The sequence below is a fragment of the Vipera berus genome, assembly GCF_964194415.1.
Source record: "Vipera berus genome assembly, chromosome: 1".
Lineage (NCBI taxonomy): Eukaryota > Metazoa > Chordata > Lepidosauria > Squamata > Viperidae > Vipera > Vipera berus.
Window position 1 is genome coordinate 268,009,655 of NC_138202.1, and position 15,601 is coordinate 268,025,255.

General features: G+C 36.1%; 1 protein-coding gene across 1 annotated transcript in view; it reads right to left on the reverse strand.

The window, feature by feature from the left end:
• Positions 1–15,601, reverse strand: part of MAP3K5 (mitogen-activated protein kinase kinase kinase 5) — a 123,333-nt gene that overhangs the window by 17,300 nt on the left and 90,432 nt on the right. The window contains exons 15-24 of the mRNA XM_081312650.1: positions 15,282–15,363; positions 13,823–13,956; positions 10,922–11,049; positions 9,882–10,018; positions 8,320–8,425; positions 6,494–6,651; positions 5,734–5,911; positions 5,386–5,406; positions 4,726–4,903; positions 2,430–2,598 (exon numbers count right to left, since the gene is read on the reverse strand). Of these exons, the coding sequence (XP_081168776.1) occupies positions 2,430–2,598; positions 4,726–4,903; positions 5,386–5,406; positions 5,734–5,911; positions 6,494–6,651; positions 8,320–8,425; positions 9,882–10,018; positions 10,922–11,049; positions 13,823–13,956; positions 15,282–15,363 (1,291 nt within the window). The remainder of the gene's footprint in view (positions 1–2,429; positions 2,599–4,725; positions 4,904–5,385; positions 5,407–5,733; positions 5,912–6,493; positions 6,652–8,319; positions 8,426–9,881; positions 10,019–10,921; positions 11,050–13,822; positions 13,957–15,281; positions 15,364–15,601) is intronic.

A 15,601-nucleotide genomic window follows, 5' to 3' on the forward strand; every position in this document is an offset into this window, starting at 1 on the left:
GTTATGACCTAGAAATGATAAAATTAGAATCACTGGCATAATAGTTCAGACTGAGCAGCACTGGAATAGATCTGCATATCTGCAAGGGTAACTCAGACTTGACATAAACATAGACACAGTTGAATCACGGAATACCCAAGTAAAGGAACTATGTGCCATCTATCTATTAAAATGCAACGTCTGCAATGTAATAATAATAATAATAATAATAATAATAATAATAATAATAATAATAATAATAATAATAATAATAATAATAATAATAATTTAATTTGTATACCGCCCTTCTCCCGAAGGACTCAGGGCGGTGAACAGGGCAATACACAATAAAAATAGAATACAAAAATTAAAAAGCCATTAAACATTATGCCCATAAAATTAATACATATTAAAATTAAAACTATTTATAAAAACCCAACCCCATCCCGTCAGACCAGGCCAGCTTGTTCGAAAAAGAAAATTTTGAGATCGCGCCGGAAGGAGCGAAGGTCGGGGTCCATCCGGAGCTCAACCGGTAAGCGGTTCCAAAGGTCTGGCGCGCCCACAGAGAACGCTCTCCCCCTGGGGGTCACCAATCGACATTCTTTGATCGGCGGCACCCTGAGGAGGCCCTCTCTGTGGGAGCGCACTGGACGGAGGGAAGTTGACGCCGGCCGCAGGTGTTGCCGTAGGTAATCCGGACCCATGCCATGAAGGGCTTTGTAAGTCATCACTAACAAGTCATCACTAACACCTTGAATGTGTTCATACTGTAAGGGTTATTCTTTTGGAAGAAGAACTGATATCAGTTCCATGTTTCTGCTGCTCTTGTCAATTTCTATATTAATTTTCTGAGAAATATTCAAAGCTATAAAAGCTAAAAAAATGGTTTCTAATACATTGATACAGAGGATTTTAAAGATTAATATTTGAATGAAGTCCAACTTCTCCTTTTAGGACTGATTGATTAGACACGATTGATTATAGAAAGAAGAGTGTCATGATAAAACTTTAGAGATAGAATAAAATATAATTGTAGTTATGATTGCTGTGGGGAATATCAGAAGCTACTCCCTTATACCATTATATCTTTCTTTACAGTTGCAAGAAAAAGTATGTGAACCCTTTGGGATTACATGGAGTTTTGCATGAATTGGCCATAAAATGTGCTCTAAACGTCATGTAAGTCACAACAATAGAAAAACACAGTCTGCTTAAAATAATACTACACAAACATTAGCTGTTGTCATGTTTTAATTGAACATAAGATGGAAACATTCATGCAAAACTCCACGTAATCCCAAAGGGTTCACACACTTTTTCTTGCAACTGTATATCTTTCTCTTTTTTTCTTATTTCCTTTTATTTTTTTCTAATTGCACTTTTAGCTTTTTTGTTATTTTTCTCATTTTTGTTTCTCAGTTTTAATATAGTTTGCACTAGTTCTTATTATTGCTCTTTAAACTTTTAACAAAAATACATACACACAAAAAAACCTCTTTCATATTCATCAGATTAACTGTTTCAAATTGGCTTTGATTGAAAATTGCACATGTGAAATAGAACAGATTCTTATGAACGTTTGAAACCCAAAGGAGAACAATACTCTCAATGTGTCCTTTTCTGGTCCTGATCTTCCAAAATGACTTTAATTGTTGTCTTATAAGTCATAAACTTACAAAAAACCCTGAAAACTATGGACAATTGCATTATGTAATCGTTAGAACTAAAAGTGTAACATTCCTATTTACAGTTGTCTCTTTATTACACTTTAGCACTTATACGAATAATACTTTTTCTGTATTGATATAAAATAAACAGAAATAAGTGATTTTGAACAACATTCTCAAAATATTTCATCATCCTTTGCCATTACATATCTAATGCATAATTTGACTTCGTTACTTAATTTTTTTTATAAAATCAACATAACTAACATTCTGCCATTGATTTTTAAATACTACCAAGCATGTCTTAACAGAAAACCAAAATAATGTTAACAATGCAGACACGTAAGCATATACAATTTGTATAGTATTTAACTCTTCTAAATGCGTTGTTTCTGACAAATACGTAGAAAAACTGTTTCTGGTTTGGATAATCGGAACATATCTAATTGTCAGGAAATCATCATTTTTCTCCATAATTCTATAAGCATTTCCCAATAACATTTTCAGAAGGGATCTCTCAGAAGTAAAATCACTACATAAATGAGCATTAATGGCAGAGAAGCGAAGGTACAGCTATAGTTTAATCTTGCAATTGTTTGCACTTAAACTTATTTATGCTCTGTAGGATTCCTGAAAACCTGCCAATTGCCACCTGTAAAGAAATGTGTCACTACAATATTATATAAGCTTGCAATGTGTTTCGATCCCAACGTACTACCAATGTATTTTGTGTTTTTTTTAAAAAAAATAGTGCTAAACATATTACATGCATTTCTTTACCTGAGCTAAGGCTTCCATCAGATTTCTCACTACCTTTTCCTGGTCTTCGGTTAGAATTCTGTGAAGGGTAGCTCTTCGCTCACTGTCCTTTTTTAGCATAAAAAAGCCAGAATCCTTCTCCTCGGGTGAGGGAGGAGCACTATGGTCCTCAAAATTCTCATCTGGGATGCTGTGGATATTTAACAGTAGAAACAACTATGAAGAAACCCTTTTTTTAAAAAAGGCGATATATCTTTTTCATAACCTAGGTAAGGTAAAGATTCCCCTGCACATGCGTGCTAGTCGTTTCCAACTCTAGGGGCCGGTGCTCATCTCCGTTTCAAAGCCGAAGAGCCAGCGCTTGTCCGAGCACGTATCCGTGGTCATGTGGCTGGCATGACTAGATGTCAAAGGCGCATGGAACACTGTTACCTTCCCACCTTAGTGGTCCCTATTTTTCTTTTTTTTTTTATTGAAAAGTTTTAAAATACAGTTTTCCTTTAAAAAACCCCCCTTCCCCCTCCCTGCTCCCCCCCCTACCTCCCCCCAACCTCCCTCCCTCCTCCCCTCCCTCCATCCCCCCCTCCCCCCCCCCGACTTCCCAGAGCTAAATACAAGGTATATATCTATAAAAAGGCAATCATAAACAACCATATACTACCCACTATAAAATCTAAAATCCATTACTCTCTAGCTTATATAGGATAAGACACACCTTAACAATATTAACTATATATAAAAAACTAGGAAAAAAAAACGAAAGAAGACTTATTCGAATGCTACATAAAACTTCTTAACCCTATACTTGTTCTGGATAAACTCAATCCATTTTCTCCATTCCATAATATAGCGTTCTTGCGAATGATCTTTCAAATAGGCCGAAATCTTCGCCATCTCTGCCAGGTCGGAAACCTTTAAAGTCCACTCTTCTATGGTCGGCAATTCCTCTTTCTTCCAATATTGGCCTATCAAAAGTCTTGCTGCCGTAATTAAGTTCAACATCAACTTAGTGTCCACAACTGTAGCGTCTGCAATTATTCCCAACAAAAAAAGTTGCGGACAAAACTTTATCCTCTGTTTAAAAATCTTCTGCATATTCCACCAGACTTTTATCCAAAAAGCCTTAACCTTCTTACATGTCCACCATATGTGAAAATATGTTGCATCTTCATCACCACACCTCCAACATTTAGGCTGGTAATTCGGATACATACTTGCAAGCTTTTTAGGATCTAAATGCCATCTATAAAACATTTTGTAAAAGTTCTCTCTTAGATTTTGAGCTTGAGTAAATTTTACGTTCCTCACCCAAATCTTTTCCCACATGTCCATTGTGATAACTTCCTGAATGTTTTGGGCCCATTTTATCATACAATCCTTAACAAGCTCTGTCTCTGAGTCAATCTCTATCAATGCAAGATATATCCGTTTAATATGTGCTGGTCCCTGATTTCTAACTTGCTTTATCAAATTTTCATCAGTCATTGTAAAACCATTTTTCTGGTCTTCTTTCCACCTGGCCCGTAGCTGAGTATATTGAAACCAGTTTTGAACAACCTTCTCTTCTCGCAAGAGGCTATATGACTTCAAACACCAGACATTTCTTTCCAAACTTAGGATCTCCTTGTATGTAGTCACATCATGTTTGAAGCCAGCATGTATATTTTCTATTGCGTGTTTTGGAATTGCCCACAATGGTATCTTGCAACTCAACTTATGTCTATACTTCTTCCAAACTCTCAGCAATGCCTGTCTTAAAATATGCACCCTAAACACATTGTCTACCTTCTTATCATACAACAAATATGCATGCCAGCCAAACCACAAATCATGGCCCTCAAGATTTAATAACCTCCCTTGCGTCAAATTAATCCAATCACTTATTCCTACTAATGCAGCAGCTTCATAATATAATTTAAAATTAGGCAATTTAAGACCACCTCTCTCACGAGTATCCTGCATAATCTTAAGTTTAACTCGTGGTTTTTTCCCTGCCCACACAAATTTATTGATACCACGCTGCCATTCCTCCAAATTAGAATCTTTCTTAAGAATCGGTATCATTTGAAACAAAAATAAAAATTTGGGCAGGACATTCATTTTCACTGGTCCCTATTTTTCTACTTGCATTTTTACGTGCTTTCGAACTGCTAGGTTGGCAGAAGCTGGGATGAGTAACAGGCGCTCACTCTGTTACGTGGCACTCGGGATTCGACCTGCCAAACTGCCGACCTTCTGATTGACAAGCTCTGTGTCTTAACCCACTGAGCCACCGCATCCCTAACCTAGCAGAGATATTAATTACTTAGACAATTACCTTAGAAAAAGAGACCTAAGTCCTTTTCCTTCCTTATCACCACAGGATTTGGCTCTCATTTTAAAGGAGAAGGGGTCAAGTTTCAACTCATTGTCAGGTGAAACTGAACCATATTCACTGCTACTGCTTGTGTCTTCTACCAGAACAGGAACAGGCAAGGATATGCTTCGAAGATATTCTGCTCAGTGAAACAGGAAACAAAGTATGATGAAGATATATATGGGGAGCAAACTGTAATAAACAACTGAACGTAACAATTCACCCCAATTCATATAATCTATCTGCTAAGAGCTCCCAGAGGTTATATTATCTTGGATGACAAAATTGTACTGTGTACAATTCCAAAACGTTGGCAGGAGTGGAAAAAAAAACTTCTCTGTGATATGAAAAATAAATACAGCGGTGTTAACTCACTGTTAATTGATTTCGGGAGCTGCTATGAGTATCAAAAATGATGAATACCAAACAATTTTTTCCAACATGGAATAATATAGTGAATCACAAGGCATCCGACAACGAAAAGTTCTAGGTTGTACATTGAGTACTAAACAAACTATGAGTATCGGGACAAAATGTTCACATCGAAATGCGTTGAGTACTAAATTTGATGAGTTTCAAAGCAAAAGTTTTCTCAGAAAAAATATTAATTGCTAAACTTACCATTTGATCCAGGTGTGAGAGCTGCAAAAATAAAACAAAAATAATGTAACATCCAGAATTGCTCAATTCAAACAAAGGAAACTTGATATATAACAGGGCTCCGATGCAGGTAAACTTTGTAATATCAAATTTCTACTAAAAGAATGGAGATACTGTATTTACACGAGACACACGCTAATGTAATATTCTAAAAAGCATTTGACAAAACTCCCTACTTCAAAATCATATCTGTTAGTGGGTTCTGACTTGCCACTCTCAAAAGACTGTCAAGAAACCTGGCTTTGTTAATAATGACTCCTAATAATCTAAGTCTAAGATCTCCCAACTAGAACAGTTAGATTTCTTCACCTGTTACTTTTGACTGCGACTTTCTTTTTTTGCTGGTGACTTTTAAAAACTCATCTACAAGAAGCTCATTAGCACAGGTCCTCTTATCTGGATCAGGTTCAAAGCATCTCAGCAAAAAAGCTTTTGCCTCCACTGACATGGATTCTGGAATCTCAGGATGTATTTTGAACATTCCAACCTAATAAATGCAGGTAAAAATCAAATTAAAAAAAACCAAGCAGACCTTTATCACAGAGAGAACTTCTCTCTTTTATTCCCACGTTAAAAATAGCATTAGCTGAAGGATCTTAGAACAGCCTTTTGTTCTTATGATAGGTATTATTTTAAAAGATAATCTAAATAACATTTTAGCATTTCCCCGAAGATGCTTTTTCACGAGGCAACTGGACTTCCTTGTTTTTTCTTTGAAGAAGTCTTGCTTTTCATCCAAGAAGCTTCTTCAGCTCTGAAGAAGAGCTGAGGAAGCTTCTTGGATGAGAAACGAAACGTCCTCAAAGAAAAAAAAGAAAAGAATGTCCAGTTGCCTAGTGAAAAAGTATCTTTGGGATAACTATGACCTGGATGACTGAGAATCTCCATAGAAATTTTAGCATTTAGTTTACTATGGCATGCTTTCATGTTCAGTTGAATTTAAATATGAACAAAATATGCTGTAATGTTTTCCTCCCCAGCCGGTATCATATCACCTTGTTTTTTAAAACATAGCCTTAACACATTTTATTTTCCTTTTTTTTTAGAAAATGTTATTATCTAAACTAACCTTGAACATGGCTGCTTGTGGTTCTCCTAGTTCATAAAATGGAGGCTTTCCTGTAGCCATTTCAATAATTGTACAGCCTAAGGACCAGATATCTGCAGCCTTTCCATAACCTCTTGGTCCTTTATCAATTATTTCTGGTGCCATATACTGTAGAGTACCTGTGAAAAACAGATTTTAATGTACATTTCTGTCACAGTATTGAGCATTTATATGGCACACTAGAATGTTCCAACTGTTCCACCTATTTTTGCTTTTTATACAAGGTTATTTGGTGTGTTTTCAGCAAGAGGAGATAAGTATTATGTTATTTCGATATGCATTAAAAATAATATCCATCCTGTGCAGTCTTGGTATAGGGACAGCACTGAAATAACCATGCAAGGATAGCCATATGATAGCCTGAAGTTGTCAGATTTGGAACATGAATAGAATCTGGCCATGCTTTTAAAAAAATATTATTCAGTGCACACTGTTCCCAAAAAAATCAAAAATTATCTTTGCTAACAACAAACTTTGAGATTCTCATATTAGAAGAAACAAAAAGCAAGAAAATATGGATTTTACAATTATAAAAATTATTGTTTGTGCTGGCATGACTTTGCATTTTTTGATTCAAGACAAGATCATATGACTCAAGAAACCTAGTTTTTTCTATCTGATCTTGTTTTAATTTTGTAATAGTTTAAGGATCACTGAGCTTAGTTCCATAGTAGTCTTAAAGGTAGTCCACTGCTGTGAACAATCAGAAAAGAGCTGTTCACGCATTATGCTGTATTCGAAGAGCTACCAAGCAGAAAGCTTACAAATATCTCAATGGCAGAGCAATAATTTCCCCAATAAGGTTAAGCATAGGTGTTTGCAACAGTCTTGAATGCTGTATGATACAAGTTAATAGAGCAGGGGTGTCAAATTGCTGGCCCGTGGGCCGGTTTCATCATACCGAAGCTGCGCCCACCCCATTGCTAGCAATGCAAAAAGAGTTGCGATAAGTTGTGACACGTCACATGACGTGGTGAGTGTGACACCCATGCAATAGAGCAAATGGGTACAACTGTGTTTTTTTAGCTATTTTGAATAGTCCCCACCAGGCTTTTTCAATATATCCAATAGTAAGTACGATGGGAGATGGAATCCAACATTTGGGAAGACAAGGTACAGAAAGGCAAATCACAAAGCTACATCCATTAAATTTAAAAACTGCAATTAAATCTATTCACTGTTTCAAAGTTATATTTATGTTGTTTTTATTTTCTATAAGAAATATATATTCAGAATAACATTTAATACCTTTTTGTAAATGCATACAAATCCCAGCCATAATACTGAATACTGAGTCAGAGCACACCCAGTTCCTAAGCCAGCTAATGTTATGCTTATGTATGGCCTTTAATTTGATCAGAATGTCAGACTGATTAAATAATCTGCACTTCCTCTAAATCAATTATCAGGAATGCTGCTGATAACATTAATGGAGATTGCTATGCACATCAATAGATGGTTATTACTACTTCTCTGAACTACATCATGAATGACTAATGCTACACTCCCTAAACATATTTTCTAATGGGAAGGATTCCCTAGGATTCCTCAAGTCAATAAACTTAGAACATTAGCTCAAGTAATGGCTCTTAATTTACAGTTTTTTAAGAACTGCACACAACTAAATCAATGCAGATAGAGGGTATTTTTTCCTAACCAAGGCAAATAAAATAAGCATGTTACATCCACTAGGAATGTCAAAGATTACGTTCAATGTATGTCCTTGAACATTCTTCCTGACATTCAAATTAGAAACTCTACAACATGCTTTCAGATTTAGAACATACCTGTGAAAGTCTCAGTGCAAGGATTGATTCCAGCAAGCCTCTTTGATGTTCCAAAATCTGAAATCTTTAACACTCCACTGTATGTGTTGATAAGAACATTATCCCCCTGAGGGAAGAGAAGTTTGTGATCACTGTTTCACCTTATGACTGACATCGCAAAACAATTTGCAGTTAAAATGAATGCTGAAAAGTGATTATGAATGAAATAGATGTTGCTACACCTTTGAAACTAGATTACATCTCAGATGACCCCCTCATTCCTGGATGCTGAACAAATATCTGAACAAATGGGATAATTCTAAAACTGTAGGGAAAAATTATTTTCTATACCTAATATTGTGTGGGTTTAATTATTTTCTTTCTTATCAACATACTTTCTTAAAGGGTCATAAGCGTTAGGGGCTAGGAAAACTTAAAATGTATGAAAGATCGAAAAATGAATAAATGGGATGGAAAAGTGACAAAACAGTAAATCATGTCCCATGAATTCTCCATGTTTGATACTACCCATCAGCAAGAGTATGTAAGCCCCCTCTCACTCATACATATTAATGTGAGAATTCTGCCGTATCTTCAAAAGACTTCTGATCCTTGATGTAAATTAATGTAGAAAAAGGGGAATGGTTAAAATAGTTACAAGTCCAAGTATCCTTGGTACATCACTATTTCTTTTAGATAACTATATCTTACCAATCTTTATGCTACATGAATACTGCCCATTTTAAAAGGACATGAATCAGACACTGTGGTGCAATCTGCAGCTGAAGCGGAGGGAGGCGTTACAAGATTGGCTAACCTGGAATCATTGAAGGGGAGGAAATGGCGGGAAAAAAAGACTTTCCCTAAATCTTGCAGTGGTTATCTAGTTGCTAGTTCTTTGTGGTGACTGCAGTTAGTTTGGCGAGATTCTTGTAAATAGGCGGATAGTTTTTGGCAGTGCTTAATATTTCATTACCAGACTAGGTAACATCATTAGGAGGACTTTCTTGTCCTATTCTCCTTAGCTTATAAATGTCCTGTGTGCCAGTGTGATGTGATGTTACCTAGTCTGGTAACAAAACGTTCAGAAAATAAATTGAAACAAGCTTGGAGAGCAAACCACTGCCAAAATCTAAAACCCCAGCTACAAATATTTTCTACTACTTCATAGGTGAGTAGTAATGAACATATTTCTCTGATGAACTTCCAGTGTCATTCTGGTTCCTTGCACCTGACGGACACCGTGCTTCTTCCAAAACCTTTTGAAGAACCCACAACTAAACAAGGCTGAATTCAGATGAGAATTCCATCTGCACTATCCCAATTAATTGCAAAGATCTTATGCATCATTATTTCATAACATCTATTAGTCTAAGAGTCTAAAAACCAAATCAGTTCCAATGCATTCTTATTAGTGGCTATCTGTTCAGATTACTCTATTTGCTATGATCAAATGAGGATTGAGACTTTTTTTTTCCTTCAGAGAAAAGTTGAACTAATTTCATAATGATAAAATAATTTTACACGCGTTCTTTCTGCCAAGAAATTTTCCTTTATAATTTATAATACATAGTAATTCCCACCTTTATATCTCTATGCACAATTTGATTATCATGGAGGTATTTTAATCCTTCAAGAATCTGTTTGGTGTAAAAACCAATAGTCTGTTCATTATCTTTCAATGGTCCCCATTTTGATCTCAGAAGAGCTGAAAGGCTACCTGAAATATAAAGAAAAACAGTTTCACATGAGACAGATGCTAAGGGTAAACTGCAGTGCCTACTTGAATGGTTGTATTTCTATTTCCTTTAAAAAATGGGAAAATTTTTATTATAATACTAGTACCTTTTGTAGTGAAAAATATTCCGATTATAAATATACCAGGTTAAATGCAAACTTAGGCAGATAAGAGTTCTACCTAAACAACAGTTTAACTTTTTTCCCTCTGCTTAAACCCACATGCATTCCCCCAACCCTACAGAACAAACCTAGATGTGTGCAGAGGAAAGATACAATTAACTCTACTGGAGGAAACTTTGTATCTGCAGACAGGCATCATTGGATACAATTTATTACAAAAATTATTTCAGACCTATTTCCATTTTTTTCCTAATATAAAACAAAAGCAAATTGCTTATTCCAGGGGTGTCAAACTCATAATGTCACGTGACATGTCGCAACACATCACGACTTTTTTGCCATTGCCAGCAATGGGGTGGGCACAGTTTCGCTATGATGCATCAGGCCCACGGGCAGGCAGTTTGACCACCGTGGTTTATTCTATTTCAAAATGTTATATTTTATTACTTTTACCTCATTGATTAGTGAATTGAAAAGCAAATTTTGTCAATTCTGGATAATATTTCACACAACATCAATTTTCTAAATGTTAATGAAGAAAAACAGCTTTACAACCTTCTGTAACAAACTTGCTGGACTAGCAATTGGCTACAAATTCTGGGAGTTGTAGTCCTAGGTCAGAGGTAGGCAACCTTGGCTCTTTTATGACTCATGAACCTCAAATCCCAGAATTCCTGAGCCAGCATGGCTGTCCTAGGTTGACAGAAAATATAGTAATAACAAACAATAAAAATGTATTCTTTGTATTCTACAAATGTTTTACCTCCTGGTACCTGTTCCATGAATATCTTAATAAATCCATCTTCACTAAACGAGCCAAGATACTGAACAATGTTCTTGTGTTTGAGGTGTTTGTGTAAAGCTATTTCTTCATGTAAAGGCTGGGAATACCTAAAATAAAAGGCAGATTAGCTCGATTCAGTCCCATAGTTTTCATCCCATGGAATTTATTATATAATACTTCATTTATAAATAAACCCACAACAACTTACAGACCACAATACTTTAAAATAAAAAAGCATAGAAAATTGTCCAGATAATGTTTATACAAAGGAAATATATTCCTTAAAATTGATAACACAGAACAAATGGCAAGGCAGAAGGCATGAAAGTGGACTAAATCAACAACTTACTAGTACAGAAAAATACATCTTCATCTCATACTTTTGGTGAAGTAATCCAATATAAATTTTAAATGGGTGTTTTATAGGATATGTCAACCATGGATGTTTTCTTAAGTGCAATAACAATTTTTCCTTTTCATTGAAACAAATTCAGATTTCACATTCTTCTGTGCTTTTCCGGCAAAGTTGAGATTCTAAGTATTGTTATTCCCACTTAGCTATTTGAATAGTTGTTCATATTAGTCGTGGTTTCCCTACCTTGGTTTCTTTAGATACTGAAATACAACTACTAAAAAAGGGCCAGCTACCACTTCATACTTTTACCACTCATTATCAGGATTTGCAAGAACCTGGCTGTTATTTTCACAAATTTTAGCCACCAGTGAAATTGCTGCAGTGATTATACACCTTGAATCTTTGCGGTTATATACGTACAACTTTCGATAGTATGAAATTCTGGCCCTATTCACATTACAAAGTTAACTAAACACAAGAGAGAGGCCTGAATTTGGTATGACTTTAAAAACGGAATTATATTACTTTAATTAAGTTAATCTAGATTGAAGAGATCTAGTCTAGTCTGAAGCTAAACTAACTTTCCCTGCAACAAGTATACTACTTACCTAAAATAAACTGCCCTTTCCAATAATCATAAGATCTTAAGAGAAACCTCCCGAAAATAAGGCTTCTCTAGACATTCTACCTCTATAGTCATTTGGGGTCTCTCCCTCCACACACACATACAGAAGGAAAGAAAGGGGCAGAAACGGTATGGCAATTATCCAGATGATGATGATGATGATGATTTTTTTTAAAAAAAAATAATAATCCTTGGGGAGAGGATACAGGAGATACTGGGGAAGTTGTGGTGTCTGGGCGGTCTAGCAGATAACTGACTGAATCATTTCAGATTACATGTTGTTGACGCACGAAGGCGAGGCAACTAACTGGAAAAGGCAGGATCACTTATGTCTGCAAACTTGCTTTAAGAGGGTTGGAAGAGCAATCTGAGCCAGTCTCTTTGTACATACAGGTAGCCCTCGACTTACAACAGATCGTTTAGCGACTGCTCAAATTTAAACGGCACTGTAAAAAGTGACTTATGACTGTTTTTCAAACCTATGACCATTGCTGCATCCCCATGGTCATGAGATCAAAATATGGACGCTTGACAACTGATTCATATTTATGACAGTTGCCATGTCCGGGGGGTCATGTGACCACCTTTTGCGACCTTCTGACAAGCGAAGTCAGTGAGGAAGCCAGATTCATCTAATTCACGTCACTAATTTAACAACTACAGTGATTTACTTAACAACTGAGGCAGGAAATTCTTGGGCAAAATTCACTTAACAAATGTCTCACTTAGCAACGGAAATTTTGGGCTCTATTGTAGTCCTAAGTTGAGGACTACCAGTATTTGTATAGACTACATTCTATATTGTATATTTTATATTATGTGCATTGGTTTGGAGGAGATTAAGGCTGTTTCTGAATTTTACATTCTCTACCCAGATTTCTAGCTTTGTTTTTTTTTCTGCCTGTAAGTGGTGTGAGTGTACTTTCTGTGGGTTCACTGTGAGAGATCTAATGTCGTAGGGTTGTGTGATTTGCATTATATATTTACCAATCCATACATTTATTTTGCTTATTTCCTGTTTTGGAAATGTATAGATCAAGTTCCGGAAGCATTAAAAGCAAGCATGTGTAGGCAAAAGTATCAGTGGTTTTGTTAGACAAAAGTTGCTGCAGGGGAGGACAGTTAGAAGAAAATAGGTTTATGGGGGAGAACAGAAAATAATTTAATGCTTTATACGTGCAAGCCCATTCCCACCACCTCCCTGCCGTTTCCCCCCCCAAGCAATTTTCCACGTGCAAATGAGCAAGGATAAATACACTGCAAAAGAGTCTGGTTCAGCCTCTCTGTTTGGCCAGATGGCCAGCTAAATGAAAGGATTAAGAACACCCATGCCAATTCTGTGCTTCAAATCATCCCCTGGTCAAAAGGGATGGGAAATGCAAATGTGCGTTAATATTTCATAATCTCTTAAGGTACTTTCTTTTACTTACATACAGAAAGCACTTAACCACTGAACCAGAAGCTAAGAGAACATCAATAGCCATAAAAAACCCTAACCAATATTAAATCCAACTAGGCTTACTGCACACTGCATAAATGCAAATACCACATGTTTAAGTGACCTGTAATTAAGCATTTTGTATTCATGCAGCAATTGTCTTTCATGTGTAATTCTACTTCCTGAGTCTCTGGACACAGCTGCAGTAACCCATATACAGCTGTGGGATATGAACAAGGATAGGAAGACTCCTTTCATACTGTTACCGTGATGGTTCAACAGTAGCACCAGGAGTCTTTTCTGATTGTCTATGGTTGATATATCTACTGTTGGAGAAGGAAGTGCTTTTGAAGACTTTTGATAGGAGATCTATTATTAGTTTTTTCCAACAGAACACTGGTGAGCATTAGCCATATAACTGTAAACATAGCAGCATCTGTTCAGCATTCACTATTATTATACCTGCTATCTCTTTCTGGGATTTCTTTAATGGCAATTCTGACTTGATTGCTCAGATCTCGTCCTGCATAAACTATGCCGTAAGTGCCTTTCCCCAGGATGACTCGTTCACCATTTTCATCATATTCATAATCATACTATAAACAAAAAATACACAAAAAGGAAGGGATATGTCATTCTGTTATCTGTCAAATACGAATACTGTTATCTTTTGGGAAGACGTGATTCAACAGTGGTTCAAACCAAGGAGAATCAACATCCCATCTAAACGTCAAGTCAGCGTCGTTGTGTGATCTGTGTTTATTTTTTAAATCTATACTTTATCTTTCCATGGTGAATTATCATTCCCGGGAGAACAGGAATCTGATAAAAGGTAATCCTCATTCGGGACCATAACGGGGACTAGCAACTTGCTCATTAAGCAAAGAGATTGTTAAGTAAAACCATGACTGTGCACATGATCTTACTTCAACTTTCCTTTGTTTACACACCTACAAAAAGCCATAAATACAAGGACTAGTTGTAAAGTTCCTTTTTATTGTGGTTGTAACTATGAACAGTCACTAAATGAAGCAGTCACTAAAGAGGACTATAAGACAATTTCAGTTTAAAAATTTAACTTCAATTTTGGTGATGGTTTGTTTTCCACTGATCCATATATTCCCCATGAATCTTTTTGATAATATTTAACAAAAGAAAATCCAAACATCTCTAAGTGGCAGCCATTAATTAAACATACTGCCTTTTTAATGACTGTTCAAAGTTATGACAGTGTTGAAAAAGTAACTTTACGACCAGATCTCACATTTACAACTGTCACAGCGTTCCTATGGTCATGTAATCAAAATTCAGGCACATCATAACTGATGGGCATTTATTTTCAACTTTACAATGTCTTATAGTCACATCACTGCCATTTGTGTGCTTCCCAAGCAGCTTCCAACAAGCAGTGTCATTGGAAAAACTGGCAGCAAAATCTCAAGTTGCAATCTTTTGATACCTTGCTTAACAATCTGCGGTGATTTGCTGAATGATCAAATGGGAAGTAATGTCATAAGTCCATCATGGTTATGTTTTACTTAGTGACTGCCCTGATTAGCAAGGTAGTCCAACAGTGGTTGCTAAGCGAGGACTACCTTTATGCTCAATGGATGACTAAATATCAAATTATAATGTATATAAATATTAGAGCTTGGAGAGGTTTTTTTAAACATTCATCTGTCGGCAACAGTTTAAACATTAATGTGGCTTGCTTTTTGTTCTCTAATGGGTTATGATAATACTCCAAAAGAAGAATGAGGTTGTAAAACACGATAGCCACTGTTCCTGTTAACAAACAAGTGAAATACAGCAGCACCAAGAAGGAAGTCTAGAAAGCAGATAAGGTTGTGGTTATGAAATGGAGCTTACTACGGAGATTCTGAAAGTATGAAAAATAGGAAGAATAAACAATTGCCTTTACCTCCAGGGAATCTCCGTCACATTCACCTTCCTCTGTGTTTTTTCCTATTTCTTCGGTGATGCTATTAACCATTTCAAAAAATCTGCCAAAGACATATAAGAGATAAGGTAAGATAATCTTTATTGTCATTTTTTTTTACTGTGGACACAATGGCGCACACCAAAAATGAAATTTAGTTGCCCGCTATAATATTCATACAGAAGAAAAGAACAATGAGCAGAATAAAACTTGGTGATTAGTAATCACAGCTGACTCTGATGGATGCCACAGCTATGTTTCACAAAAGAAATTCTGGGCATCTATTTTGATATGATCCCTTC